The sequence below is a fragment of the Lissotriton helveticus genome, chromosome 5_1, assembly GCF_964261635.1.
Source record: "Lissotriton helveticus chromosome 5_1, aLisHel1.1, whole genome shotgun sequence".
NCBI lineage: Eukaryota > Metazoa > Chordata > Amphibia > Caudata > Salamandridae > Lissotriton > Lissotriton helveticus.
This window is the reverse complement of record NC_136065.1, coordinates 1,174,404,499-1,174,432,126: the sequence shown is the minus strand read 5'-3', so window position 1 is coordinate 1,174,432,126 and position 27,628 is coordinate 1,174,404,499. Positions and strand designations below refer to the sequence as shown.

General features: G+C 49.8%; 1 protein-coding gene across 2 annotated transcripts in view; it reads right to left on the bottom strand.

Annotated features, from left to right (window-relative positions):
• Positions 1-27,628, bottom strand: part of TDRD1 (tudor domain containing 1) — a 2,637,228-nt gene that overhangs the window by 1,294,072 nt on the left and 1,315,528 nt on the right. For both annotated transcript variants that reach the window (XM_078643866.1, XM_078643867.1), the window contains exon 16: positions 6,158-6,277. In XM_078643866.1, the coding sequence (XP_078499992.1) occupies positions 6,158-6,277 (120 nt within the window). The remainder of the gene's footprint in view (positions 1-6,157; positions 6,278-27,628) is intronic.

The following is a 27,628-nucleotide window of genomic DNA, read 5'->3' as shown; positions in this document are numbered from 1 at the left end:
CACTTTTGGTCCGACCACTCAATTCCAACAACTTTCTGGATGAATTGATACTGATGACCTAGGCAGCATTCCTAACAAAGGTTGTGACTCTCTACCATGTTCGCCAATCAACCACTCTGCCAGCTTTATTTACTCCGCCTCACCATTCAAAGGAGGAATAGAAACTCCAAGACCTTGACCATAAGAGGGTGCTAAGCTTCAATATTGAGCCCACAAATCACCATCACGTGAATGATCCGTTTTTCTGTGGGACTTTCTGAAGAAAGTAAAGGCAGGACAGAAAAGGAAATTATCAAGCTGGATAGTCTCTGCATCAAAATCTGATACAAGCTGACCAAGAAACAGCCCCCCCCCGGAGCCCGCAGACCCATTACAATAGGACCAAAGCTGCTACAATAGCTTTGGTGCTAGAGGTGCTTAACTTTGACATCTGCCAGTCTACAACATGGACATGGATGCAGACGTTCATGGTGATCTACTGCCTTGACAGTGAGGTCTGATGGGATGTTAGGCATCAGTACACTTTCTCAGACAATTTGTTTCATGCTGCACATCTGAGGGCATGGATGGAGAAAGATACAAACCGAAATCAGCATACAGGGTAGTGCTTACAAATTGTTCTGCCATGTTAATTTCAGAACGGTATGGAGTTACAGCAGGGCCCTAGGATGCCACCTATACCAGAATAGAAGCATTTCTGAAACAATTCTTCAGATCAAGTCTGGCTAAATGGCATCACCTAAAAGTCAAGACTCTTCAGTTGCGCTTTGGTTCACTTCCAATTTTTGCTAGTATGAACAACTTACTTTGTGTGGTTTCCACTCACTGGTTAGAGAAGTAAAGCACCACTAGCAATTTCTCTTCACAACATCCATATAAATTCACATAATACTGTTACACATATTGTTAGAAATGGGATTTCCGAGAGGAGCCTAGCTCGCGGCCGTGATGGTCGCCTTTTAGCTCGGCTCCCGCAGCCCTCCATCCTGACTGCCTATCCTGTCTTTTATCCTGTCCCGGGACGGCACACTTTTGGGGAATTGGAAACATTACGGCTTGTTTGTACTTACCATCTGACCCCGGGGTCTTGACGTGCAGTGGCTCCGGAGTTCCGGCCTCCGAGAGATCGGGGCCTCTGCGAGACTTGGACCGGGACCTGGCCGGTGGGATCCGACGGCTCTCGGCCCCGGCCGAGAGCGAGAACCAGTGTTGGGAGCCGATGTGCGAAGATCCCGGCGATCCTGACCCGGACCTGCCCTGCTGGTCGCGTGGCAGACGTGGGTGAGAAGCCCCGGGACCTGATTCTGAGAGGGGGTCTCCCCCCGCCGCTGCTTTGTCCGGCGGCCCTGGTCCTCGAGGCCCGGACTCCGCTTGTTTGGGGCACCGGTGCTGGTGCGGGCGGAGACCCGTTTTGGGCGGACATCCTTTTGGCATCGAAGCCGCCCTTGCTGGGACCCCCGGCGCTTGTAAAGTCCTACATTTGAGAACTGTTATTTCCGGGGGTCCTCGAGGGCGGCGATTGGGCTGATTCACGAAATGGCGGCCGGCCCTCTGGATCGAGAGTCACCTTGTGGCGGCGGGCCCGAGTTGCCTGATTGTGTGGGGATCGGATCTGGTGGGCGTGAGCCGACAGTCAGAGATATCCTGGAAGCCCTCAGATCCCTGTACGCTTCCCTGGCCCTGGGCGTCTCGGTGGGTCCGCCACGATCCGCCGCCATTTTGGGCGGCCGTTTCTTCTTGTCGCCCTCTTGTTTAGATGCCTCCATTGCCTCACCCCCCTCGATTGACCTGAGTGTCTCCACCGCTGATCGAAGATCGTGTAATGTGCTGGTGACTTTGGGGCGCCCTGCTTTTCAAGGTTCGGACCCCGGGGACTCGGATGCTGTACTGCGACCCTGTTCGACATTGTTGCCTGGAATTATGGGTGGACTTCCTCCTGTGCCTGCTTCGATGACTTTGCCTGTGTTTAAAAATGGGACCACCTCGCCCGCTCCAGTGGCGCAACTGAACTCCTGTTTCTCATGGCTCGTGCTTCGATTGTTGATGCATCGATACTTTCAGTTTGAACTATTGCTCACTTGTCGATCTATCTACTCCCCACGTAGCTATGCTAGTCTCCATTCCACTCGATTATATGCTGATTTCGTATTTAGTATGTGGTTGTACATTGCCATGTGGTGGGTGGAGTTTGTCGCTCGGAAGGGTTGGGGGTGAAATGTACGACTTCTGCTTGATTCTCGGTATGCGATTTCGTTGCACAATTGTCTTTGATTGTAGAGGGGTGGGAGGTCCCCTTCTCCTAATATTTTGTGGCGCGTGATGGGGTGTCATCCTGGTCTGTTTTTCTGATTGTACTTGTCCGGTTGGGCGGAGGGCTGTGGCCTATCGTTTGTATTATAGCTCTTCTGCTCCTCCCTCCTGTTTTCTTTCTCCGCTTTTGTGGTCTTTTTGTCTCGGTTTTCATTCTTTCGCCTTGCTATATTTCGGGTTCTGGTTTAGGGCGACAGGCACGCTGTTTGAAGGGTAGGCCGTAGCCTTCTACAGGGGTGCAGGGTGGGACGGGTGGGTTGGGTCCTATTTTTTTGTTTGTCTTCTGGTTCTATGGCCCTTTTGTATATCTTTTTCGTGAGGCCGCGTCTGTCCCGACCTCCTATGGTGTGTTTCGGGTGGGGGTATGGCGTCGTTACTCCTCCTGCTACATTTTGGCTGTCTTTTCATCCGATTGCCATGCCCCACTTGGGCCGTTAATCCTTTTGTCTCCTGTCCTCTCACCATGGGGTGCCGTGTCGGCGTGTCTTTTACCTTTCTTTTTTCATATTTCCCTATTCCCTTTTATTGTTTGGTTTTTCTTCCCGCCATTTTCCTTTCCCTTCCTCTTCCCCCCCCCCTACCTAGTCCCCCTTCCCTTTTTTCCTTCCTGCGTCCCAGAGGGTACTGTGACGGGCGGGTTTTCATGCATTGTCTTCCGATCCCACTGTTCTGGCTTGGTAGTGTCCCGGGTGGCGGGCGTGTTACGAGGATAACGCTCAGGGGTTGACTGTATCTCACATATCCTGATTTCTTGAATGCATTGTGTTGTCCCCCTGATATTTTGCCCCACGCCCCCTTCTTAATGTTGAGGTTGATTACGGGATATCGGATGCCTCCGTATTGCAATTGTGCCTGTCATATGTCCTCTCCCCTTATTGTAAAATTAAGCCTTCTTTACTCCTGTGTTTTAGCCCTTTAGTTTCTGTATTTCTTTTCCCCTATTGCGATTATACGGCCTCTGCTTTGTATTGATTGATTATGTACTATTTGCCTGATGACTCCTGACTGTTTTGTACACTGCGGCCGGCCGGCTTGGTTGTGGGCCTCGATTTGTCTTCTTTTGATATCAATAAAGGTTTTCAAAAAAAAAAAAAAGAAATGGGATTTCCGGTTGGCTGAGGCTTGCGCCAAAGCCAGGCAGAAACCACCACTCTAGTCGGGGCAAGGGAGTTACACGCCAAATATAACCCCTGCTCACCCTCTAGGTAACGTGACACGAGCAGTAAGGCTTATCCCGGAGGCAATGTAAGTTAAGTATTTGCGCACGCACCCACCAGCAACAACTTCCCAGGCCCCACACAAAAGGAACTCCACACAAGGTTATATATAAAAATTGCCTTTGTATTATACCAAACACATTAGATAATAAACACACAATTTACACCGTGCCACTGGCACTGGGCAATATTTACAGGGGATTATATATACATAGGACAGGGCCACATGGACCACTGTCATGAATAGCACTTGGTAGAACTAGCACTTTGTAGGAATAATTGTAGCACCAAATAACAAATGTAGCACACAACCAGTAACCACTGGTACAAGGTAGGTACACACTACGCAACCCTAACCGCCTTAGGCATATATCACGCAGGGACACAACCTCACTAGTATAACTATACTAGGAACAACAACCTCCTAGGCAGGAAAAATACATTTAGAGGTATGGGCGAAAAGCATTGCATAAATCACATTAGGTAAGTTTCACATTTGCACCAAAAAGTACACAGAACTAGCCCCAGGCCAACCTGACCTCTCAGGGGCCCACAAGCCCAATGTCCAGAATGTCTGGGCTGGCTGCGCAGGCAGCTAAAGAATTGCGCAAAGGTTCCTGGCCTAAACGAAGCAGCTGCCCACTAAGTGCTGGGCAGCTGGAACTGAGCCTGGCACCGGCGTGCCTCCTGGCTCTCCTGTGGGCACTAAAAACGGAATGCCCCCGTTGAGCCTCGTGGGCTGGAGAAACAATGCAGCCCGCTGGGGGAGCGGCCCGCTGCCCACCGGGGCCGCTCTACCCTCTGCAATGCCCCCAAACGATGTTGGAGCCTCGGGGGCTCTGAGACAAAATGCCCCCGCACAGGTGGAGCCTCGTGGGCTCTAAACAACAATGCCGCTACTTACGATGGAGCCACGGGGCTCTGAACAACTACCGCCTTCGTTGGAGTCCCGCTCGGGGGACTCAAAATATCAAAATGCCCCCTTTGCAGGTGGAGCCTCGTGGGCTCTAACTAACCAAATGTCCCCACACGTTGGGGCGAGCTCCTGCCTCGAGACGCCCGCACTCACCGGTCTCGCGGGACTCCTCTGGAGGTCCTCTGGACGGGTCTTTCTCCTTTGAGCAGCGCGGGGCTCTCCTTTGCCGGCGCTGCTCCTGGGGCGTGTGCGGGCTGACTTCTGCCGCTGATTCCCGGCACCGCTCACCATGCGGCAGGCGGGGCTCTCCCGTTCCTCAGGGGAGCCCTGCTCGAGCCGGCGCTGGCGTCCTCCTTTCTCTTCCCTCTCGCACCGGAGCGCGGGGTGGGCTCCCGTCAGCTTCCGGTTTTGGAACAGAACTTCCAGGTCGCGCTAGGCAGCGGCTCGGAGGTAATTCTTCCGCAGCTCAGGCCGTGGCGGTTCGACACGGGGTAGGCACCCGGTTTAAAACAGAGTCCCTATATAAAAAAAACACACGGGCACAAGGTCCCTGGCGGGGTGGGCACCCGCTAGGACCATTAACTGGCAAAATTGCGGGGCCATATGCAGGGTGGGCACCTGCTTCGAAAATCAGCAAAGTGGGATCCCCACACCGGGGAATCCCTCAGGACTGGAATCGCAGCTCCGTGCTGCTGTTCAAAAGAGGAAGCGCTGCTCAGGGAAGCAGAGTGCTCCCCAGCACCATAACCAAGCGCTCCCAGGCGCTAGATGCGCAAAAGTCCAGGGCAAGTCCTTTAGAAAGGCAGGTGAGGCAAAGGCTGGGTCCAAGGGCCAGCTCACAGGGCCCTCCAGGCAGGGAGGCAGTCCCCAGTGGCAGACCTCCTGGTGCCCAGCAGCAGTAGGCCCTCCTCAAGCTTGGATCAGGAACAGAACATTTTGCAAGGGGTCACAGCCCCTTTTTATACACCTAAATCCTTTGTCTAGGCTGCAGGGTTAAGGGAAAAAACAGTTAAAGATGGTTTTGGAGCACTCTGTTGTGCTCAGCCCCTCTTCCCATTCACTAGACAGGCTAGGGTCATCAGTCGCACCGCAGGGGGCGGAGCCATAATTGTGTAGGGAAGGCCCAGCCCTATTCAGGTCCCAGGTGTACCCCTCCCTGCCACCTACATGCAGATCTCTCCGCTCACCACCGGGACAGATCCATCCTGACTTCCTGGAGCCAGGCACACCAGCCAGCTCCATCCAATCACAAGCCAGACAGTCATTTCACCTTTATTAAACAGACATGCCAACTTCTAGAAGTGGCACTTCCACACCAGACACATTAACGCCGCACACATCATCGCGCAGCATTTAATCACACGAGTCCGCACATACCAAACTCGACCCTGGACTCTCCACATATCAGGAACTACCATGGACACATACATTCCCCATGCATTCCTATGGGAGGGCAGGTCAATCTCACAACATGCACTCAGACTGCGCACGCACTTTACACTGGGACACAGTGAAAGTGTGCAGAAGCCAAAAACAACTAACACCAAGAAAGCAAAGGGGTGAACCTGCCAGAAGGGCCAAGTCCAACACATATAAACAGCCAACGTTGAGTTGGCCCGTTATATATCCAAATATAACTTTTTAATTGCACAAATGAAAGAAAACCAAGAATACTTTCATAATACACTTGAACTCTGTCAAAAGTAAAATGTACCTTCTTCTCTGTAGACCTGACAATAGAATTCACCAGGATTGTAGAGCAAGCACACAGTCACTTCTGTTTGCTTATTTAGAGTAAGCTCAGCCCAAGTCCAGTCTTTCTTTCCAACTTGGCCTAGGTTTAATACAAAAAAAAAAGCATTAACCACAAGATGTTTGCATACATTTACATAGGTAACACTTCCAAAAGAAATGGTCAACAAATATCATGGTATTAAAACCTCATATTTTAACGTGCAGACATGATAGCTTTTACATTGTGTTACCTATGAAACTAACACACTTCAGGCACTGAATAGGATAAAAAAACTCTCATAAATCTGAGCTGGAATACCTGAAAGAGTACCTCCACCACTGAGGTCTTTTACAGTGATTCACAAAGAACATAAGGCTTTTAATGGTACAAGAAGGTAAAGAAAAGTTACTTACCTTCATTAACACCTTATCTGTTAGAAACTATCTAGTCACAGATTCCTTGCCTTAGAATTATCGTCAGGTGTCAGACTGGAGGCAGAATTTCTTTAATAAGCAATACCCCTACGTGACTGTCGTCGGCCGGGCCTGATGTGATGTGCTCAGGCCTATACACATGCCACCCCAGTGCACTGACGACAGTTTCTTTTCATAACTTTTCATGCCTGGAGCGCTGAGCCACAACGAACACTGACCACTAGCATGGAAAACTATGGCCCGAAAAGGGTAAATCCCAGTCCCTAGAAATCAATTCGCAGAGCGGGGAGGATGGATGGGATGGTAAGAAGTCTGCGGCTAGATAAGAGTCTCTATCAGATAAGGTGTTACCAAATGTAACTTATTCAACTGATACAGACTTCTAGTCGCAGATTCCTTTCCTTAGAATAGATACCAAAGCAATACTTGTCAGGAGGTATGTCTGTGGACCAATTTCATATGAGGAAGTCCAGCAGAAATTAACCGCCAATATGCGCGTCTCTAAAGACCTGGTTGTCTAGGCAGTAGTGCTTTGTGAATGTGTGCAAAGAGGCCCATGGTTCTGCCTGCCAGATGTCGTGGACCAGAACTCAGCAAGCTAACGCAGTTGTTCCAGCTTTAACTCTGGTTGGATGAACACAAAAACACTGCAGGGGTTTGCTGAATCAGCTCAGATGAAGATCAAGAGACACCTGTAGGCACCTTGACACCCTTGCACCCTCTCTTAAGTCTGATAGTGGCAGGGAGGGACTGGTTCTAGCTTCAACTTCTTATGGTTTTTCAGAGACTTACCCAGTCTTCCACTGCAACCATGATCTGCAGCTGGAACGGCTTTAGGAACGGTATCCACCTTCCAACTTTAACAGGTCATGTCAAAGTCTTCTTGTGTTCGGTGACGTAAAGTTTGGCCTTATGGCCCAGTATGGCCTTAAGTTTCATCTTAATGCCGTCATCACAGGACCTGAATTCATGCTCTGACCCTAAGCACCAAAGGCAAACTTAATGAAGGTCCATCACAGACGTGTTTTCAACACATAGGAGACTAAGTAAAAGCTCTGGATCGATAGCAAGAAGGAACACAAGTCAGCAAATATTGGTTGTGGTTATTTGCAACTATGTTTGTCCCTTTCTGAGACTAACTAAATCAGCGCAAAGAGGCATGGCACCACTTACCGGCGCACTGGAGTATTGGTTGAAAGTTTCTGCACTGAGACTGGCGCCTGAGGAATATTCACAACGGGGTGGGGAGTGAGTAGGAGGGAGATTGCAGGCATGGCTTGTGAGGTGGCAACCCATGTGTGCCTTATGCCATGAAGGTGAGGCTGTTACTAACTTAAAGACTGAAAATAATAGGTCAGAGAGACGAATCTGGAGGCTGTATGAGGCCAGACACCCTTCTGCAGTGTACTGAACAGGATTTGGTAATGTTGAGAAGAACATAGAAAGCAGCTGCTAAGTCAGGCCGACTGGCGATGCGCTGGTGCTGACAGACAAGCAGGTTGGTCCAGGTCTCCTCATTGTCAGAGCAGTTTTTAGTCAACAATTTTCTAAGGCAGAAAGTTTTGGATTTTGGCTATCCGGGTCTCTTTTGCACCACTCACAAGGGTCTAGGATAGGGGACGCACTACGTGGAGGATTGGGACTCACTAATGCTGGGCCCAGATGCGGGTTCAAAATGGTAGGAGTCCATTTTGTCCCAGAGGTTCTGATCAGGAGTCCAGTCAACACGCCTTTGTAGTCATTCCGGTAGTTCTTAGATTAAAAAATAAACAGGCAATTCCAATTTGAATATTCATGCAAGGCTCCTACTTCCCTCACGTTTCCTGGCCCAGGAAGTTTCAGATTACTTACCTCTCTGCATGAAGTTAGTTGTGCATAGATAGGGGAGCCTATAGGGGCAGGTGAATGGACTTGTGGCACCTGAAACAGAGGTGAGTTGCAGACGAATTATGCCAAACCGTGGATCATTACTTCACTGACAATGAGCATATGGTAGGATCCAGTGGTAAACAAACTGTTTTAAGAGGTCAGGTAATATCCTTGGTGACACTAAGCGTAAGGAGGGGTGGAGGCGAATGAAACAGGATGAAGACCACCTCCTTCAGCTGGAAAAGGCTAAATATATTTAAATCAATCTAGAATATACACCAACGTAATGAAGTTTCCCGTAGGGTATACCATGACCTTGCTACCGATGGAGCAACTAAATATTGTTTCGCTGGGTAGCAAAGGATCAATGAGGTGGGAAAAAAGGCCGGGAAGTTGTTGGCATGGATGGGCAAGAGGGAGGAAGCGGAGAGATAAGTTGAGGAAGATCAAACTGAGAACCAGGGGCCAGTCACAGGTAATGGCTGCATCATGGAGGAGTTTGCACGCCGCTTTGCTGGATTGTATACTTCGAAAATGACCTGTACAACAAAGGAGATACAAGCCTTCCTCTATGACATCCCACTCCAGGACACCAATGGCACATCACTCGATACACCGGTCAATGTTAAGTAGATACAGCATGCCCTTGGTGTGCTGCTGCCTGGATAGGCACCCCAACACAGACGGCCTGCCTATAGAAGTTTATGAGTGCCTCAAAGGCTGTGTCTCCTGCCACCTCCACCAGATGTACGAGGAAGCACTGAAGTAAGACTGTACGGCAGGGGACGCATTTTCTGCCCCGGTTGTAGTCATCCATACTGCAAGTAAGCCAGTGGACCTACGTAGCTCCTTTCAGACCATCTCTCTCCTAAATGTGGAGGTGAAAGTTTTGACCAAGGTGCTCGTGAATCACCGGTCATGAGTAATAACTGTTCTGTACACCCTGGCCAGTCAGGGTTTATGTCTGGAAAGCGTACCAGATTGAACCTCCTTCTATTTGGGTGCCTTGCTAGGACAGTTGATGTTATTAAGCATGCTGTGGTTATCTCCTTAGATGTGTCTAACATATTTGATTCATTAGAATGGCCCCAACTCTTCAGGTCCTAGAAAAAATTAACATTGGCCAGCAATATCCGCAATGGGTGAACTACTCCAATATAGCCCCCTGGCATTCTTAAGGATGAATAGAAAAATATTCCCTAACTTTCTCAGTGCAGAAAGGGTCTAGACAGAGCTGTCAGCTATTGCCTATGCCATTGGCCCTAGCAATGGTGCCCCTGGCATGTTGGGTGAGATGGGATCGCCTTATCAGTGGCCTGCATGGTATATGGAGTGGGTGGAGAAAATCTCACTGTTGCAGACGATATCCTAATATGCACATCTAACCCAAAACTTTCCATCGTCAGGGTAACGCAAGTTAAGCATTGCTTTTGAAAATATAGTGGATTCTGCGTGTACTGGGAAAAATTGGTCATCTATTCTCTCATGGAATGCAGCAGCATCCAGCCTATCGGGCAAGAGGGGGGCTGGGGGACACCCACTGAACTCCAAAAAGAGCTTTTAATATCTGGGGCTCTATATCACCCGCTCACACATGGAAATCATCAGCAATACCCTTTATGGCATCCTAGAAAAATTTAAAGCGGATGCTGCGAGCTGGTGGAGGCTGCCACTCTCACTGCTGAGCCGAGTGGCCCTGTACAAAATGATTATTTTACCTGGATTTGTATGCACTACAGAATACACCACTTGCCATCCCAGGTAGCGTCTTCAAAACTGTGGAAGGTGAACTAAGGCCACTCCTCAGGAGTTATGCCTTCACAAGGATAGCTCTGAACATGCTTACCAGAGGGATATATGAGGGGAGAATTGCACTTCCTGATCCCCTTTATCACTGGGCTAGCCAACTGGTATTATTAAATGATTGGGTAGTCACTGATCTGAATGAACCCTATATAAGGGGGATAGGAAACTGATGGGGCCAGGAAGGCACGTTGTGGCCCTGTAGGGACAAAAAAGCAGAGTACACCAGCCGTCAATTATTAGGGTGGAACTTCAAGCATTGGATGAGGCTCTAAATTGGATACGATGGATTGGACTCTCACAGGCAGCATCTCGCAGTTGCAATCCTGGGCTCTGCCCTAGACTCTGGGGCTCTACGGTTTCCAGAAATGGGTCTTCATTGGGATCAGCTCCTTCGGTGATGTCTAATCAGGCAGAGGTATGAAGGGGTTCCAAGATCTTTGGAGGAAGTATGGGATGCCCGAGGGGGAGGTATTTTATTTACGATCTTTTTTTATTTCAAATCGGTTTTCATTTTCAAAAGAGAAAAAAAGGATTGCACACCACAGGACCAGAGGTACACAGCGTTACGCCTACAACCCTATCCAAGGCCGGCCGCGTGCTCACAAATTACATCCAATTCGCTAATACTCAATAGAAGAGGTGAGAGGATACACAGCGTTACGCCTACAACCCACAAGGGGCCGGCCGCGTTCTGTAGTGCATATAATGGCATAGTCTGGTCCCATGTGGGGGACCCCTAGTGTCCACCCTTGTAACAGACGGGCAACACGCCCAGAATCAACATTCGGCCCAACAGTGCCCTAGAACCCGCAGAGCAGCGGAGAGAATAGAAGAGAAAGGACAGACGATAGGAGATGAACGAAGGGGAGGAGGAGAGACCGTGCAGGAAGAGTAATAGCAGTGTGCGCTGGGGATGAGAGAGCAGGGTGTGAAGGCCATTTCCATGGCGGCTATGGTGGAGTCACAGCGCAGGAGAGCGGCTAGGGTATCAATCTGCTTGGATACGAGGGAATAACAGCATCCATAAAAAGAAGCAGCGTTCTCAGTATGGCGGGCATGTTCAACCGTGCATAGGTACTTAATTAAAGGTTGCCAAACAGCCTTAAAGCGTGTATCGCGTGCTTGCAGTCGCGCTGTCAAGAGCTCCATAGTGGCAACATGCCATAAACGCACAAACCAGGAAGCGATTGGAGGGGCCTCAGGTTTTTTCCAATACAGAGCAATAAGTTGCTTAACGGCTCCTAATATTTGAAGCACCAAGATCCAATCACTCCTGGTGAGCGCCTTCAGGCCAGCAGGTTTGATGCCCAACAAGACCACACTAGGATCCTCAGGCATCGGGAACCCCAGCACCCTCCTGATGTGGCTGAGGACCTCCTTCCAGAGTATAGTCAACAATGGGCAAGCCCACCAGACGTGAATGAAGTCCCCCGTCGCAGATCGGCATCTCTAGCATAAGGGGGAGGACAAGGGGAACATCCTGTGAAGGCGTTGGGGTGTGTAGTACCAGTGAGTCATGATCTTATAAGCGTTTTCCCGTTGCGGAATATAACAGTACACTTTGGGAATGTCTCGCCACAGCCTACTCCACTGCGCGGGAGAAATATCCACGTCCACCATTTCCCGCCAGCGGTGTTGATAGGGGTGTGAGGGCGGTATCTGTGGATGTTGCAGAATCTGGTAGATTCGGAATATTAGCCCTATGGAATCAATAGGATGCTGGGCCAGGCGCTCAAAGGGAGTGAAGTTCCGCGTAGCTGCCTGATGCATGTCCTCCGCAGACACCCAGTGCCGCAGCTGGGCATATTGTAGCCCTGCCGTCAACGGGACTCGGAACTCTTCCCTGCATTGAGCAAAGGATTTAAGCACTCCCCGCTCAAACAGGTCCGTTATAACCCGGCAGTCCCCTTGTGACCATTTGGCAAAAGCCTGTGTATAATATGCCGGTGGTAAGGACGGATTCCCCTCTATCGGAGTGTGCGGCGAGGGAAAGGTTGTAAGGCCTGTGCGCACAGCTACTTTATCCCAAATGTCCAGGACCGTTTTCGTGGGTATCGCAACATAGGCGCGCTTAGAGCGCGCCGCCCGGTGGTGCCAGGCAAGGTCCCAGATAGTTCGCCCCATCACGGCTTGGTCCATGTGTAGCCATCCCTTCTCACCCTCTGTGACCACCCACTCCACTACGTATCGAACATGTGCGGCCCAATAGTAGTCCACTAGATTCGGACATGCCAGTCCCCCCCATCCCTCTGCGCCATCAGAAGTTTCTGCGAGAACCCGGGTCTCTTCCAGACCCAAATAAAGTTTGTGAGGTCACGTTGGAGGCTACATATACAATGTAATGTAATGGGGGTGGGGAGGCATTGAAAGAGATTAAGATTTTGGGAAGACCGACATTTTAATGGCATTGAGTCGGCCCAGGCATGATAGCAGCAGTGGCCACCACCGCATCAGATCTTCAAGCGCTGACCTGCAGCAGTCTCGCCAATTAGCTTGCGTCCACGTGTCGAGAGAGGGGTCACTTGGAGGCAGAGGAAGCGAATGGAGTGGGCGGCCCATTGGTATGGGACCAGGCTCTTCAGGAGGGAGATTTCTTCCTGCGGGATGGTTAAGTTGAGTGCCCAAGACTTACTATGATTAATTTTGAGGCCATAAGCGCGTTCAAAAAGGCACAGCGCAGTGTGGAGGGCCGGAAGGGACTCCCGGGGGCGCGTTAAGGAGAGAATAAGATCATCCGCAAACAACGCCACCTTGTTCTCACGTCCCCCCATTTGGATGCCATGTATGTCAGGCGCATGGGGAATCATCTCTGCCAGTGGTTCCACAACAAGGTCAAATAACAGAGGTGAGAGTGTCGAACCTTGAAGAAAGAGTGGTTTCCACAGAGGCTGAATCTGCTGCCGCTACCAGCAAGGTGGAATCGTATGGGGCACAAGCCCAGGACATACAGTGGAAACTGGAGGACCTTGAAAATAGGCTTAGGAGAAACAATCTAAGGGTCTTGGGGATTCCGGAAGGCTCGGAGGGGGGTGATGTGAGAGCCTTTATTGTCAAATTATTTGCTAAAGCATTTCCTGAAATGGATAGCTGGTGTTGGGAGTCAGAAATTCAGCGGGCGCACAGAACCCCGTTTAAGATTAATCGAAACCCAAGGGAAGGAGATAAACCCAGGGCAATTTTGATTTTTTTGGGGAACTTCATTTTGCGCCAGGCTATAGCGGAAAAGGCTAGACCTGACGCTAAGAGAACAATCGAGGGGCTATCATTTTTTGTTAGACCTGATTTTTGCCATGTGACGGTAGAAAGGCGTTGGAGGTTACGCCAATTGATTAAGCCTTTCCAGGACAAGAAAGTCTATCTTATAAACCCAGCCCAGCTCAAAATAATCCATCATGGGAAGACTTTATATTTTTCGTCAGAAATTAAGGCGAAGGAATTTCTGAACTCCATATAATCTCATTTTGGAATTGTTGTTTTCTCAAGGAGGGTCTGGGTGTACGGATAGACAGATATCAGAATGTACCTGTAGATACCTATACATGAAGGGATATGATGCTATTGGTAGTACATAGCAGAAGATGGCGGTTTCGGAAGGATGCTTTTTAAGGTCTAGGCAATGAATGGAATTGTCAAGCTTGCTATTTGTTACTTTTTGTTTGGTTTTAGTAAATATGAGCTCTGAGGCTAAGGCCATTAAGGCCAGCAAGTAGTATGTATTGAGTCCTCGCTGCGACGCTGCTCCCATCACACGCACAGACCTAGTCTGAGCACCCCACAGAGGTGGCCGAGGGGCCAGTGTGAGGGGGGGGGGGCGGTGGTTGTAAGGGCGGAGCGGGAGGGGGGAAGGGTGGGATGTGGGGGGGTAAACACAAAAGAAAAGAGCACGTGTCACTAATTCACACACAAATTCAATTGTAAAAATACGAAAAAAGAGGTGTTGCAATTATATATCTAATATGTTTTTTTGTCGTTTGAGAAGTGGGCAATGTCTGGTTCAGGAGTATGCCTAAGCTTAAGATTGGCTCCATAAACATTAATGGATTGAACGACTGGAAGAAGAGGGGTAGATTTGAGGAATATCTTAAAATAATAGATATAGACATCCTGGGGATACAAGAGACTCACTTGCCATGGAAGAAAAAGCATTGGCTTAAGTTAAAAGGGTTTGAGATTCTGTCATGCTCCTCTCAAACGTCTACCACAAGGGGGGTAGCCATCATTGGGAAGGCGGGCCTGGGGGGGCATTAAGCGTTGTAAGGCAGATGCCCTCGGCAGGTGGGCTGTATGCGAAATGAACTTGGGATTTACTGTCTGTTCAATTTATGGAGCCAATTCGGATGATCCTGAGACCTTCGATTTTATCGAGAAGGAATTGATAGATTGGCCAGCCCCAATAGTAGTTTGTGGGGATTTCAATATATCGGCTGATTTTACTAATGGTATCCCATATACTGGACGCAAACCCAGGGTATATAGAGCCATATCCGCGTTGTTGCAGTCACATGGGTTGAGAGATGTCTGGGGTAATAAAGAAGCAGGGGATACTGGGTTTACCTACTTCTCACATCCCTTCAATAAATACTGTAAATTAGATTACTTTTTCGTATCAGCTACTGAATTGAATAAGGTTAAAATCTCCAAACTTCCAACGATATTGTCTGATCATAACCCCCTGGTAATAACAATGGATGTTAATCGACCTACGAAAGGACCTAGACCATGGACTTTTGTCAGGAAACTTTTAACCGACAGTGTCTACTTAGAATATATTAAAAACTGCTCAAAGGCCTTTTTTGATGCCAATAGATACAGTGCCTCCCGGGGGGTATTATGGGACAGTTATAAGGCGGGGTTAAGAGGGGAGACCATTAGCTATACCAACAGGCAATGGAAAAGGATCAAGTTGGAAAGGGAGCAATTACTGAATAGATTGAGTGAGGCAGAAGTGCAGCATCAAAGGGATATATGTCAGGGGCGGCAAGGATTGGAAAGTCTCGAGAGGATCAACACTATTAAAGTGGGATTACAGAGTCAATTGGCTAAAAAATCAGCGGCAGAATACCATACACAGAGAACCAGGTTATGTGAGACAGGGGAACAGGCCGGGAGGGCACTAGCGCTGCGTATCAAACAGGTCACGTCAAAAAATATAATTACAAAAATAGAAGAACAGGGGAGAGTATATGAGGAACCATCCGAAATCTTAGAGGTCTTCAGAAGGTATTATCAAGAGGAGGTGTTGACAGATGCCCCAATTAACAGCTGGGAAAGTATAGGTGTAAGACTGGGTCAGCAAGAGAGGGACGATCTCGAGCAGGCTATTACTATGGATGAGGTAATAGGAGGATTACAAAGCTTGGCATTAGGAAAGGCGGTGGGCCCGGATGGGCTACCACTTGAAATATATAAGTGTCTGCGGGAGGAAATATCCCCTCTTCTTCTAGACTTATTTAACGGGATTATGATAACTGGCAAAATACCGGAGTCATGGATGAGTACCAATATCGTGGTGTTCCACAAAAAGGGCAAACCCAAAGAAAATCTAGGGTCCTATAGGCCTATTTCCCTAGTCAATGCCGACAACAAACTGTATGCTAAGATCTTGGCCACCCGTTTTGGGAGGATCATCGCGGCTCTAGTCTCGTCCTGGCAGCATGGGTTCATCCCAGGAAGAGGCACGACGGATCATATTAGAAGAGCGATTACCGTGTTTGACATCTGTGCTGCCGGGGGGGAGGGGGCCGCGATGGTCCTCCTCGATGCGGAAAAGGCATTTGACCGGGTAAGGTGGTCATTTTTGTGGAAGGTGTTGGAGGAGAGGGGGTTCGGACCAAGGTTCCGACAGGCCATACAGGCAATTTATTCTACTCCTTCAGCTAGGATCCAGCTGATGGGGGGGAGCTCAGGAAAAATTAGTATAACGAGGGGAACTCGGCAGGGCTGTCCCTGTTCCCCTATTTTATTTGCGTTGTACATCGACCCATTAATAACACAAATAATGTCTAACATGGTGATAAAACCTGTAGTCATAAAAGGATTTCAAACAAAACTGCTCGCATATGCGGATGACCTAGCTGTCATCACGAACGACCCGGAGTCTGCTATGAGGGAAATAGTGACTATGACAAGTCTGTTTGGGAAATGTTCAGGATACCGATTAAACGAGGCCAAGACCCAAATTCTGTGCTCCAAGAATATAATCAAACGGGATGCTAGGTATGTTAATTCGGTGGTGTACCTCGGTATAACACTCAATTCACAAAGAGATAATTTTACACCACTTTTGAAATCAATGAAACAAGATTTAAAGAGGATGGATACACTACATCTATCGATAATAGGTAGGGCTAATGTCATTAAAATGACTATGTTTCCCAAGATCTTGTATAAATTCAGGTCTATTCCATTTAAAATAGAGGATAAACTAATAAAGGAAATTGAAGCCATTTTTATGAAATTCCTATGGCAATACGGCAAGATTAGAAGATCAAATAGGTTTATGTCTTTACCCCAGGAAAGGGGAGGGCTAGGTATGCCAAATATTAGGAATTATCATTGGTCCTGCCTCCTTACAGAAATGGCAATACGGTTTGATTAGGGGGGGGCGGGACAGGGAAGGGGCCAAGATGATATCCCATCCATATTTCAGCTGGCATTGGGTAACGAAGCATTTGGGGTACTCTTGAGGAGAACGGAAAGAAGGTATTATAAGAAAACACGCTATAAATTGCTCGAAGGTATAGTGGGGGTTTGGGCATCAGTGCAGAAAGCAATGGGAATTCCCAGGTATAATCATCATACTCCTCTATGGAATTCTGGACTTTTCCCAAACTTGTGTATGGATGGATTCTGGAGACATTGGGAGCATCAAGGCATTGTAACACTCGGGCAAATAATGGTGAAAGATGTTTGTAGATCACTGGATGACCCAAGGATGCGATATTCATTACAGGAAGGGCAAGAATATAAATATCTTCAGGTGGTAAACACAATTAGAGCAGTAAGACCCCGAATAATTTTGGAAAAAAGGAGTGCTCTTCTGGATTATCTGAAGGGTGGGGGGCGCAGAATCAATGGACTGTACAAAATTCTTATGGAAAGTTCTCCAGATGATATGGTCAAGACTGAGGCAGCTTGGGCTTTAGGATTGGGGGACCCAGAGACTGATCTGGATAGAGCTCTTACATTTGATAAAAGATTTCTGCGCTCCTCCAATCTTAGAGCTCAACATTTTAAAACTTTATTTAATTTATACTATACGCCATCCAAGCTGTTTGATTGGGGGAAGAGGGTTGATAGTGATTGCCCTAGATGTGGTAAAGGACCTGCAGATATTGTACATATGTTTCATGGGTGCGAGAAACTGGAATTAATTAAAACGGAGATAGCGGCCTTCTTAGAGGGGCTGTTAGATGTCAAAATAAATCTATCCGCAACATTATTGATTATCGGATGTGATATTAAATTAAAATTAAGGATCGAGGAGGAAGCCTTAGTTTTCATAGCGGCAGCAGTACTCCGAATATTAATATCAGCCGCCTGGAAAGATATAGAGGCTCCAACATTTCAAAATGTGGCTATGTAGGTTTCTCGGTATCCATACCATTGAGGGTGCCCTATATGAACTCAAGGGCTTAAAAACAAGAGAGATGGGGCTACGGCTTTGGGCACCAGTGGCTAGTTGGAGAGCGGCAAGGATGAGGGGTCAGCTGAGCGGGAACTCAAGTGTTCTGTCTTAGGCTTCTTCTTTGTATAGTCTCTTCTATTCTAGAATGTCGATTGTGCAGATATGAAATGCAAGAATGGCTAAGTTTTAATGTAATTTAACTAGGAAGAATCCTTTCTTTTTCGTTCCCCGTTCTCCCTCTATATTCATACGTGACCATTATTTGTTTATGTATGTCGGCTTGGTTTATTGCATTTTTGCATCTGGAATGAATTGTATTTTGTTATGTGATGTGTACACGAACTCTCAAAAAAAGAAAAAAAAGAAGAAAAAAAAAGGAGAAAAAAAAAAGAGAGGGGGCACCCCTGTCTGGTACCCCTAGAAATGGTGAACAGCTCCGTGAGCCGGCCATTGACCCGAACCCTAGCCTGCGGGGCAACATATGGTGCCATGATCCGGGTGATCATGTTCTGGCCTAGTCCACGTTTACCTAAAACCGCCCGCAGAAAAGTCCAATCCACGCGATCGAATGCCTTCTCCAACGAAAGAAGGCAAGCCGGGATCCCCCAGTGTTGCGCCTTACCCACTAAGCGTGCTATTTTGCGTACATTATCCGACCCCTGCCGGTTGCGAATAAAGCCAACTTGGTCGGGGTTCACCAGTCCCGGCATATAGGGGTCCAGACGCTTCGCCAAGAGTTTGGTGTAAATTTTGAGGTCGGTGTTTAGCAAAGCAATAGGACGATACTATGCACACTGTGTGGGGTCTTTCCCTGTCTTTAAAATCAACGCTATCTCCGCCATACCCATATCCTGGGATGGCCCCTCAGTGTCTGTAAAGGAGTTATACAGCCTTAAGAGATGCAGCCAAAGCTGGGACTGGAACATGCGATAGAAGGATAGGGGCAAACCATCCGGTCCCGGAGTCTTTCCAAGGGGGAGATCCCTCATGGCTGCTAGTACCTCTTCTTGAGTGATAGGGCCTTCCAGGGTCGCAGCATAGTGCGGCTGTAGCGTCTCCCCCGTGTAATTATTCAGAACGTCCTCTACCACCTCCGGAGCCGACGGATCCTTCTGATGTAGTGCCGAGTAGTAGGTCTGGAACGCCTCGCGCTTATCCCCCTCCAAGGTGACCTTCGTCCCGCCCGGACGCTGGACAGTCGCTACATGAGCCTTAGCCGCACACGCCCGTATTCTCCCCGCGAGCAACCTGCCCACCTTGTCCCCCCTCATAGTACTTCTGCTTTAGGGCCAGGAGAGATTTTTCTGCTTTGTTAGTGCGCAAAAGTCGGAGTTGGCCTCTAAGGTTGGCAAGGTGCCTCCTAGATGTTAACGAGGGGCCACCCTGGTCCCGTCGCTCCTCCAATTTTATGCCTTTTGCCAGTCTATCCTCTAGGGCCGTAGCCTCACGCGCCCTGGCAATCGAAAGAGTGGTTATATGGCCTCTCATAGTCGCCTTGAAGGCGTTCCACACCACAGGGAAGGGAGTCTCTGGGACATCGTTGGCAGCGAAGTAGGAATCAATGGCAGTTCTGATGCTGTCCACATCCTCCGGGTCTCGAAGGCCACCTGGTGAAATGAAATGAAATGAAATGAAAAAATAACTTATAGAGCGCACTGCGGCCAAGCGGCTTCCTGGCAAGCACCACTTCGATTCGCGGGTAGAGGAAGCGGCCGGGTCCTGAAGGAGCAACTCGACATCGTGCAGTAGGGCGTGAGAAACAAATAATCAATCCGGGAGTACGAGCGGTGGGCATGGGAGTAAAACGAGTAGCCCCTCCAGTCCGGGGAGTGATAGCGCCACGCATCAAACAGTCCCAGCTCCGTTATTTGAGTACGCAATGCGGAAGACATGGCCCCGGCGCCACTGAACACGGCATCACTACGGTCCACTGCATTGTCCCAGACTAAGGTAAAATCCCCTCCTAGGATCAGCAAGGGGTCTCCCCGCGGGACATGATCTTTCAGGAGCGACTGGAGATAACAATCCTGCATCTGGTTTGGTGCATACACATTACACAGGGTGAAGGTGCGCCGCCCAATCGCCAAACTCACCCGAAGAAAGCGCTCACCCCCACTTCGGAAGGGCTGGACCCCCACCAAACCTCCCCCGCCTGACGCCAGCCCTGCACAGCATTGCTACACCTGCTGTCTTAGTGTCTGCCACCACCAAAATTGGAGGGGATATCTGGCACGAGTCATGCGTCCAACATCAGCCTGCAAAAAGTGGGTTTCCTGCAAAAATATGATGTCTGGGCTCTGTTGCAGAAGGGATCGCCACATCTGGCGCCGCTTATTAGGGGAGTTCAGGCCCTTGACGTTTAGCGTTAAGACCTTCAGAGGCCTGGGTATGTTAGTCATAGTATGAGCCAGTCAGGACCCATCCACGCCTCTTCCCTCCTGCCCTTGCGCAGCGCAACCCCGCAGGATATGTCCCCCACCCAACTCCACACTGAATGTCGCTGTCACGCCTCCCCCAACCCAACGCACACTAAGAAAGGGAAAGAGAAAGAGAGCGGAAGCAATGGAAAGCGAGGTGTGGAGAGGCAGAAAAAGGAGAAGGGAGAAAGAAGCGAAAGAGGGAAGAAAGCCAGTATGAGGGAAGAAAGCCAGTACAAGGCAAGAAAAGAGAAGAGACCAAGAGAACAGGAAGCGGCCAAACCGGCCACAAAACATAGGATAAGCAAAACGGCAAACAGGGCCTCACTTCTCTGGCCCACATACAGGGCATCCTACACCCAAGGGTTTGGATACTCTCAGGGATGTCACTCCCTAAGGGACAGTGCGGGGTGGGTCCGCAGTAGCCTTGCAGCTCTACCATCAGGGAGCTCCCGCCATCCCACCCTCCCAACCAGGAGTCGGGGCATAAGGTGAGACATGCTGCGGAGTACCACCCATCAGGGTGAGTGAAACCCGCTGGGGGAGCGGGCAATCTTGTTGTTCAGTTGAGGGCCATTGCTCTAATCATGGCATCGAGGGGCGCGAGACAGGCTCCTCCCGGTCTCCTTCCAGGGATTTAATGTGCGCTATAATGTCCTGTTTGGCCTGGGAGGCCGACCGTTCATCTAGCGGGGGCGTGCGATGATGGCGCTGGATGGTGGTCCAAGTCGGTTTGGCTGGTATCCGTTCCTGCCATCGGGGGCGGGATGGGCTTGCCGGCAGCGACGTTGGTATATGAAGGAGCTGCGCCGCCTCTGTGAAGGTCCGTATCACTCTTCGCCTGCTCTCCCACTGGAAAACGAGGGCAAAAGGGTGGCCCCATTGGTAAGAAATGCCCAAGGTTCATGGTTTCTCTGTCACTGGCTTGAAGGCTAGTCGTCGCTTCAGAGTGTTGGGCGCCAGGTCCTGAAATATCTGTATCTTGTGCCCCTGGTATCGAAGGTCTGGCTTGTCACGCGCCGCTCTCCAGATGGCCTCCTTCTCTGTAAAGAAATGGACCCGCGTCAGGATGTCCGGAAGGAGGCCCGGTCGCCCCGAGGGTCCAGAAACCCGATGCGCCCGGTCCAAAGTCGGCGGTGAGGCGTTTACATCACCCCATACCTCATGGAGGAGCTGCGCCACATACGTTAAAATGTCCTTCCCCTCCTCTCCGATGGGAACTCCCCGGATGCGGAGATTGTTCCGGCGGCTTCTGTTCTCCAAATCCTCCTGTTTGACTTGCAGCTCTATATTCTGCTCCTCCAGAGCCACCAGGCGCTGCCAGAGCTGCTCCTGGTCTTCCAGGCGGGCGTCCATCGTGTTTTCCAGCCCATCCACCTGATCCCCCAGGTCCGTGACCTCCCTTCGAAGCTCCGTCACGCAGGTGTGCACCTCGGTTCTGAGGGAGCCGAACTCCATCTTAAGCTCGGTCATGAAAGAGGTCTTAAATGCCTGGGTGACCGGCATCGAGTCCCCTGCCGCCTGGGAAGAGCTCTCGGAGGCCGTTGATGCCCCCGTCTTACCCCACATCGCCATAACATAGTTGGCTCTGGGGGCCGCGGCCTGGTCCGCCTTACCCCCTCTGGTGCGCGTCATCGCCAGCCCTGGAGTGGCCCGGAGGCAGGCGGAGAATGCAGCCACAGCATCCCCCGCACAAGGTAGTTAGGGGGCTTCCTCAACTGACGCCGTTTGTCAGGTATGGTCCGAAGCCTCAGTCCCAGAACAGTATGCAGGGTCAGGCCTTAGCTCCCTGCTCGTCTGCCCACTGGCACCCAGGTACGGGGATCCTCACTCTATCCCCCCTCCCCTCCTGTAAGGCTTGTGCAAAGATGGTACAGCTGTCAATAGTAGCAAATCTACCCCCTAAGGACACCAACCTCAGACGGTCAACAGGAGAGGACCCAAGACTGCGAGGCGGGGTACAGATGGTACACTCAACCCCCCTCAACAAGCAAACATGGGGCTCAGGAGGCCTTATGGGTGCAGACGATATAAGTACAACAGGCCGCTCAGCCACACCTTCCCAAGTCAGACCCCGCTGCACCCTAATTAGCAAGGCAGAGTAGATGCCCCCCTGGACTCGGGGCGTACAAAGCACAGTCCTCAGGGCAGTCAGTCAACAGCGCCTGGGAGTCCGTGCAAGAAGTCCTCACCAAGGCGCCATCGCAAGATGGGGGGTATGCCAGCCTCTCTGCCTCCACTCCTGCAGCCGTCGTCGTCGGCAGGAGCGTCACTTCACCACCGTTCAAGACCCCCGAAGTGCAGTCTCAAGGTGCACCCATCCCCTGGGCAGCCAGGTCCGGCGCCGCAAGATTAGGCCCACCGGAACAAGGCGCCCAGAGGCTCCAGACTGGGCACCAGGTGGAGTCGAGGGCCGTCGGTGCCGCCACCCAGGGCTCCCCCGCGCCTGCGCCCAGCAGCAGTCCCCCGGAGGCACCTCACAGGGCCCCCGCACGGCAGCAAGACCCAGTGAGACAGGGGCCCGCAGCAAGCACAGAGGCCTCCAAGCGCAGGAGCGCCAAGGAGGGGGGGGTCTGGGTGTGCTATCCCGCAGCAGGAAAGCAGTCCAAATGGCAGGGAGGAGCACACACTCCCACTCCCCTCTCACCTTGGGTGCCAACCACCTCCAGCGCTGGCAGTGTCGGGGCCCCGTCACCTCCGCCCCGCGCAGAGCACCATCCAGCAGAGCTGGGGGGGGGGGGTGAGGGTTAGGGAGGAGAATGCCTTAGGTCACCGCCGTCCGGTCGCACCTCCAGCCAGCAGATCATAGGGCTCCCTCCGCAATCCGGGAACCAGAGGCGACACCACAGCTGCGGGGCTCCAGCCGCCCTCGATCCGCTGTTGTCCGGCACCTCTCTTCTGCTACTGACTCGGGGAGAGCCTATGTAGGCACTCGGGACCTGTAGGTGCCCAGGCCCGAGCAGGCCGCACCCAACACTCCGTCAGTAAGGCCACAAAATGGCAGCTCCAGCCACCGCTCCGCCGCGCACCCCCTGCCGGACTCTCAAGGGGGTCACCACGGGCCAGGAGTCTGCCTCGCCTTAGGTTCTCTGCCAGGGGCCCGCCTATGCCGCGGCACCAGCCAGCAGGCCGCACGTCTCCCGCCGTCACTCAGGGGTTGGGGGTGACACCGCAGCGGCGGGGCTCCAATCGCCCCCAATCCGCACCCCACCCGCACTCTTCTATAGCCGCTGGTACTGGGAGGGCTATGCAGACCCCCGGGGCTCAGGCACCATCAGGCTCAAGCAGATCGCAGCCAGGGCTCCGCCGAACAGTGAATAAAATAGCGGCTCCCGCCTCAGAGACGCTATGTGTTCCCCGCCAGCTTCTCGAAGGGGACAACACGAAGCAGGATTCTACCCCATCACTGGACCCGCGGCTCACCACAGACAGCTCTCACCCCAGGGGTCCAACATGAGCGCCCCAGCTCAGCTTTACAAGCCCAAAACGGTGGTGGAGGGTCGGAGCTCCCATGGAACACGTCCTACTGCATCTCCAGTCAGGCCACGCCCCAGGGGGAGGTATTTTGACATTAATGCCACCAAAATTCATCAACTAAAGACATCACGGGGAGTTCCAGATACCCAAGGCCAATACCCATGGAGGAAGAAAATCTAGATGAACCCATCCGGTAAAAGGCAACAGGAAGCTCATGAATAATATGCCAGATGCCCTGGAGGCATTGCGAGTTCTCTGGGAACGAGGCCACTGTGAGTTCTCCAATGATGAGTGGACTGAGGCACTTAGAAAACGATTAAGATGGGATTCCTCCTCGTCCAGCTCACCATTTTAAAAAAGGACCTACTATACTAGAGTACTGCTGACCACGATTGGTAGGTCTGAGAGCTATGTCTTCCTCCGGGGTTACGGCTAAAAGGGCAAGTTCATGCATATACTGTATGAGTGCCCCGCTCTACAGCAATATTAGAGAGAAGCAGTGTCAACCCAGCAACAGCTACACAACTACTGTTGCTTCCAAAAAGGAATGTTTCATCCTGTCTGGGTTGAAGAACCGGGTTATTTAAGACCCAGCGGCGCCAGGGGAAACGCCCTAGTCTGTGGGTCCACCTGTCTTAGAGTACAGAGACACGGGTTATTCTTGGTGACGTCAACGATCAATTTTATTAGCTGCAGCCTGTAACAGAGATCCTAGAAGTACAACACGGTGTATGTTCTCAGGAGACTGCTCGCTCACAAAAACCAGTCATCCCTTTTTATACCAAATATTATGCTTCAGGCAAATATCCCTAATTTACAGTTGACCACTCACATGTTTTCACAGAAAGAAAAGGCAGGATCATGATGACAAGCCCATTTTTCAGTTTGTCCAGCCCATAATCAATTATTGGTCAAACCCAACATTCTTGATCAGACAGGTCGATCGAACCCACCATAAAACCGGGCACATCCCCATCGTAAACGGATCATAAAGAAAAGAGTAGAGACAGGTGTGAGCAAGATAAGACATAGTTATGCGCAATAAAAGGTCTGATGGTGTTTTGTGTCTCGATCCGTAATCTTGATCAGCTACCGGGGAAGGGACTGGTTTAACAAGTTTGGCTTCAGACAAGAGGGTCGCTCGCTCAGGTCATTCAGAAGACAGCTAAAGTGTACGTGTGTTTGGAGACTCGTTCGGCCACTGTCACCGGCCTATGTAAGGGCAACCACAAAATGGCTGCCGTACGCAAGATGGAACCCGAGGGTTCAGAACAGACTCCCTGATTTCATGGTGATCTCGTCACTCGAATAGGACGAAAATACTCACACATCTTGCACTCGCCATATTCGGTCTGCTGATACCAAAATCTTCATGATACGACGACTTTTATAACAAGGTTCAGAATTTCAATACCTCAGGGTGGATAAGGACGGAACCCAATACCAATGCCTATTCTTTAACTTAGGCCTTGTAATAGTACAACATAATCAAACCCTGTGATAAGGGGGGCGGGTTAGTGCTGATGGACAGGAATGATTATACTACTAAGATCCAAGCAATGCTAGCAGTACGCAAACACCATAGGCCAGTAAATCGAGCCAACTGGCCTTAATACACAAATTCAACTATCACCAAAAAGGCTCTGCCGTAAGGAATACAAATTCCTAAATAAAGACAAACCAGTGATTCCCTGCTCTCTATGGGGTGCCAAAGACACAAAGATATCAATAATCCACATTGTGCCCCATTATCTACTCAATTACCTCGAGTACAGAACCCTTCTCAAAATATGTGGATCCTTTCTTGTGTCCTTTAATTTTACCTATCAATTGTACATTAACCACTTCGACGCTAATGACAAAGCCAGCTCGTCATGGGCGTTACCTGCCCTGCGCTCATGACGAGCTGGCTTTGTCACAAACAAGCCATTTACTACTTTTTCAGCGCACAGCAGGTAAACGCGGTAGCGCTGAAGCAGTTAAGGACACAGGGGACATCATTAATAAGACCGAAAACATGCCTTTTGAACCAAATAGAGAATTCTAGTAACACTAGATATAGAGGCACTTTATACGAACTTACCCCAACAAAGAGCCAAAGAAGCGGTGTCATCGTTACTTAGCAGAACTGCGGGGGGAAAGACCGGATGGTTTTATTTTAGAGTGCCTCGAACTAGTGCTATATAACAACTATTTTGAGTTCAATAATGAACTGTACCAGCAAATAAAGTGGACCAGCATGGGGGCTTCATGCGCTCCCTGCATTGCTAACATCTTTATGGGGGGGTTTGAGCAAAAACACATTTTCAATGAAGTAGCACCATACTTTGAAAATGTAAAAGTATGGCGCAGATTTATCGATTACATCTTTCTAAAATGGGAGGGGGAAGAACATACTCCTCTTGATTTTATATCTTGGCTGAACTTGAGTGATGCAAACCCTAATTTCACACGAATTACAGTAATCAGCAAGTGGAATTTCTGGATATAGACATCTCAGGCTGTAATGGCTCCTTAGAAGTCAGTTTCTACAGGGAGCCGACAGCTAAGAACACAATTCTGAAACATGACAGCTTCCACTCTAACTGCCAAAAGGTCTCCATCCCTTTTGGAGAGTATTTGAGAGTCAGAAGTAATTGCTCTAACATCTCAGAATATGATATCCACGGAGGGCATTGAAAACAAAGATTGATAGACGGAGGGTATCCAAAACGGTTCGTAAGGACAATCTTCAAGAGAGACAGATTTTATAGCACTGCTATCAGGACCACAACGCAAGAAAACAGATAAACTAGTATGTGTGATTAACCATTCTTCACTTAACTTTAAAGTCAAAAAGATATTGGGAAAAAACTAACATTCTGAATGCCACCGAGGATCATGACATCTTGGAGAAACCTATACTAGCGTATCGCAGAAATGTCAATTTAAAAGATAAATTAGTTCACACTACGGATTATCCATCTAAGACCCTTGGGGACAGGTCAGTTACAGGTCTGCAAGCTATCAACGGCAATCATAGATGCGGTACGTGCATAGCCTGTGATACAGCGATCCTAACAGACCAATGAGAATATCAAGGTCGGTCTTGTAAGCTAAAGGATATGACAAATTGCAGGAGCCACAATATAATGTATCTCATCATATGTCCCTGTAAGCAAGGGTATGTTGGAGAAACCGGCAGAGTTTTCAGGGTACGTTACTCTGAATATAAGTCTGCTATTAAGAACAAAACATTTACATCGCCCATGGTACAGCAATGTCATGAACATGCACACACAGCGAAAGAGCTGCGCTCGCTAATCCTGGAAAAGGTAAAAACCAAGCCAGGGTGCAATGAGACAGACACACGCAAAGACAGAGAATCATACTGGATATTTACCCTCGATACTTTAAAGGAGGGACTTAATGAGGAAATAGTCTGGAAAATCACATGAGTGGACACAGTATCCTGGTATTTAGAGAGCACTGTAGCAAAAGTTACTTACTTGTGTAACAATATATCTGTAAGAGACATTAGTTAGTGATAGATTCCTTACCTTAGAATATCCCCAGGCGTCATACTGGATCCGGAAAGTTTTCATCAGCAGTACCCCTGCGCGTTGGTAGGTGTCGTCGTATGGCTCCACGTACATCGTTGGCGTCATAGTCGCCGAGATGACGTCGCTGGAGCTACTTAGACGCACCCACTCGCGCTGACGTCAGTTCTGTACACGCCTTCCACACCAGGAACGCAGAGCCATGCAAGATATTGACCACTGGTGCATTGAAACTAGGGCCCTAAAAGGGATGACCTTAACCCTAGAAATCAGTTCGCATA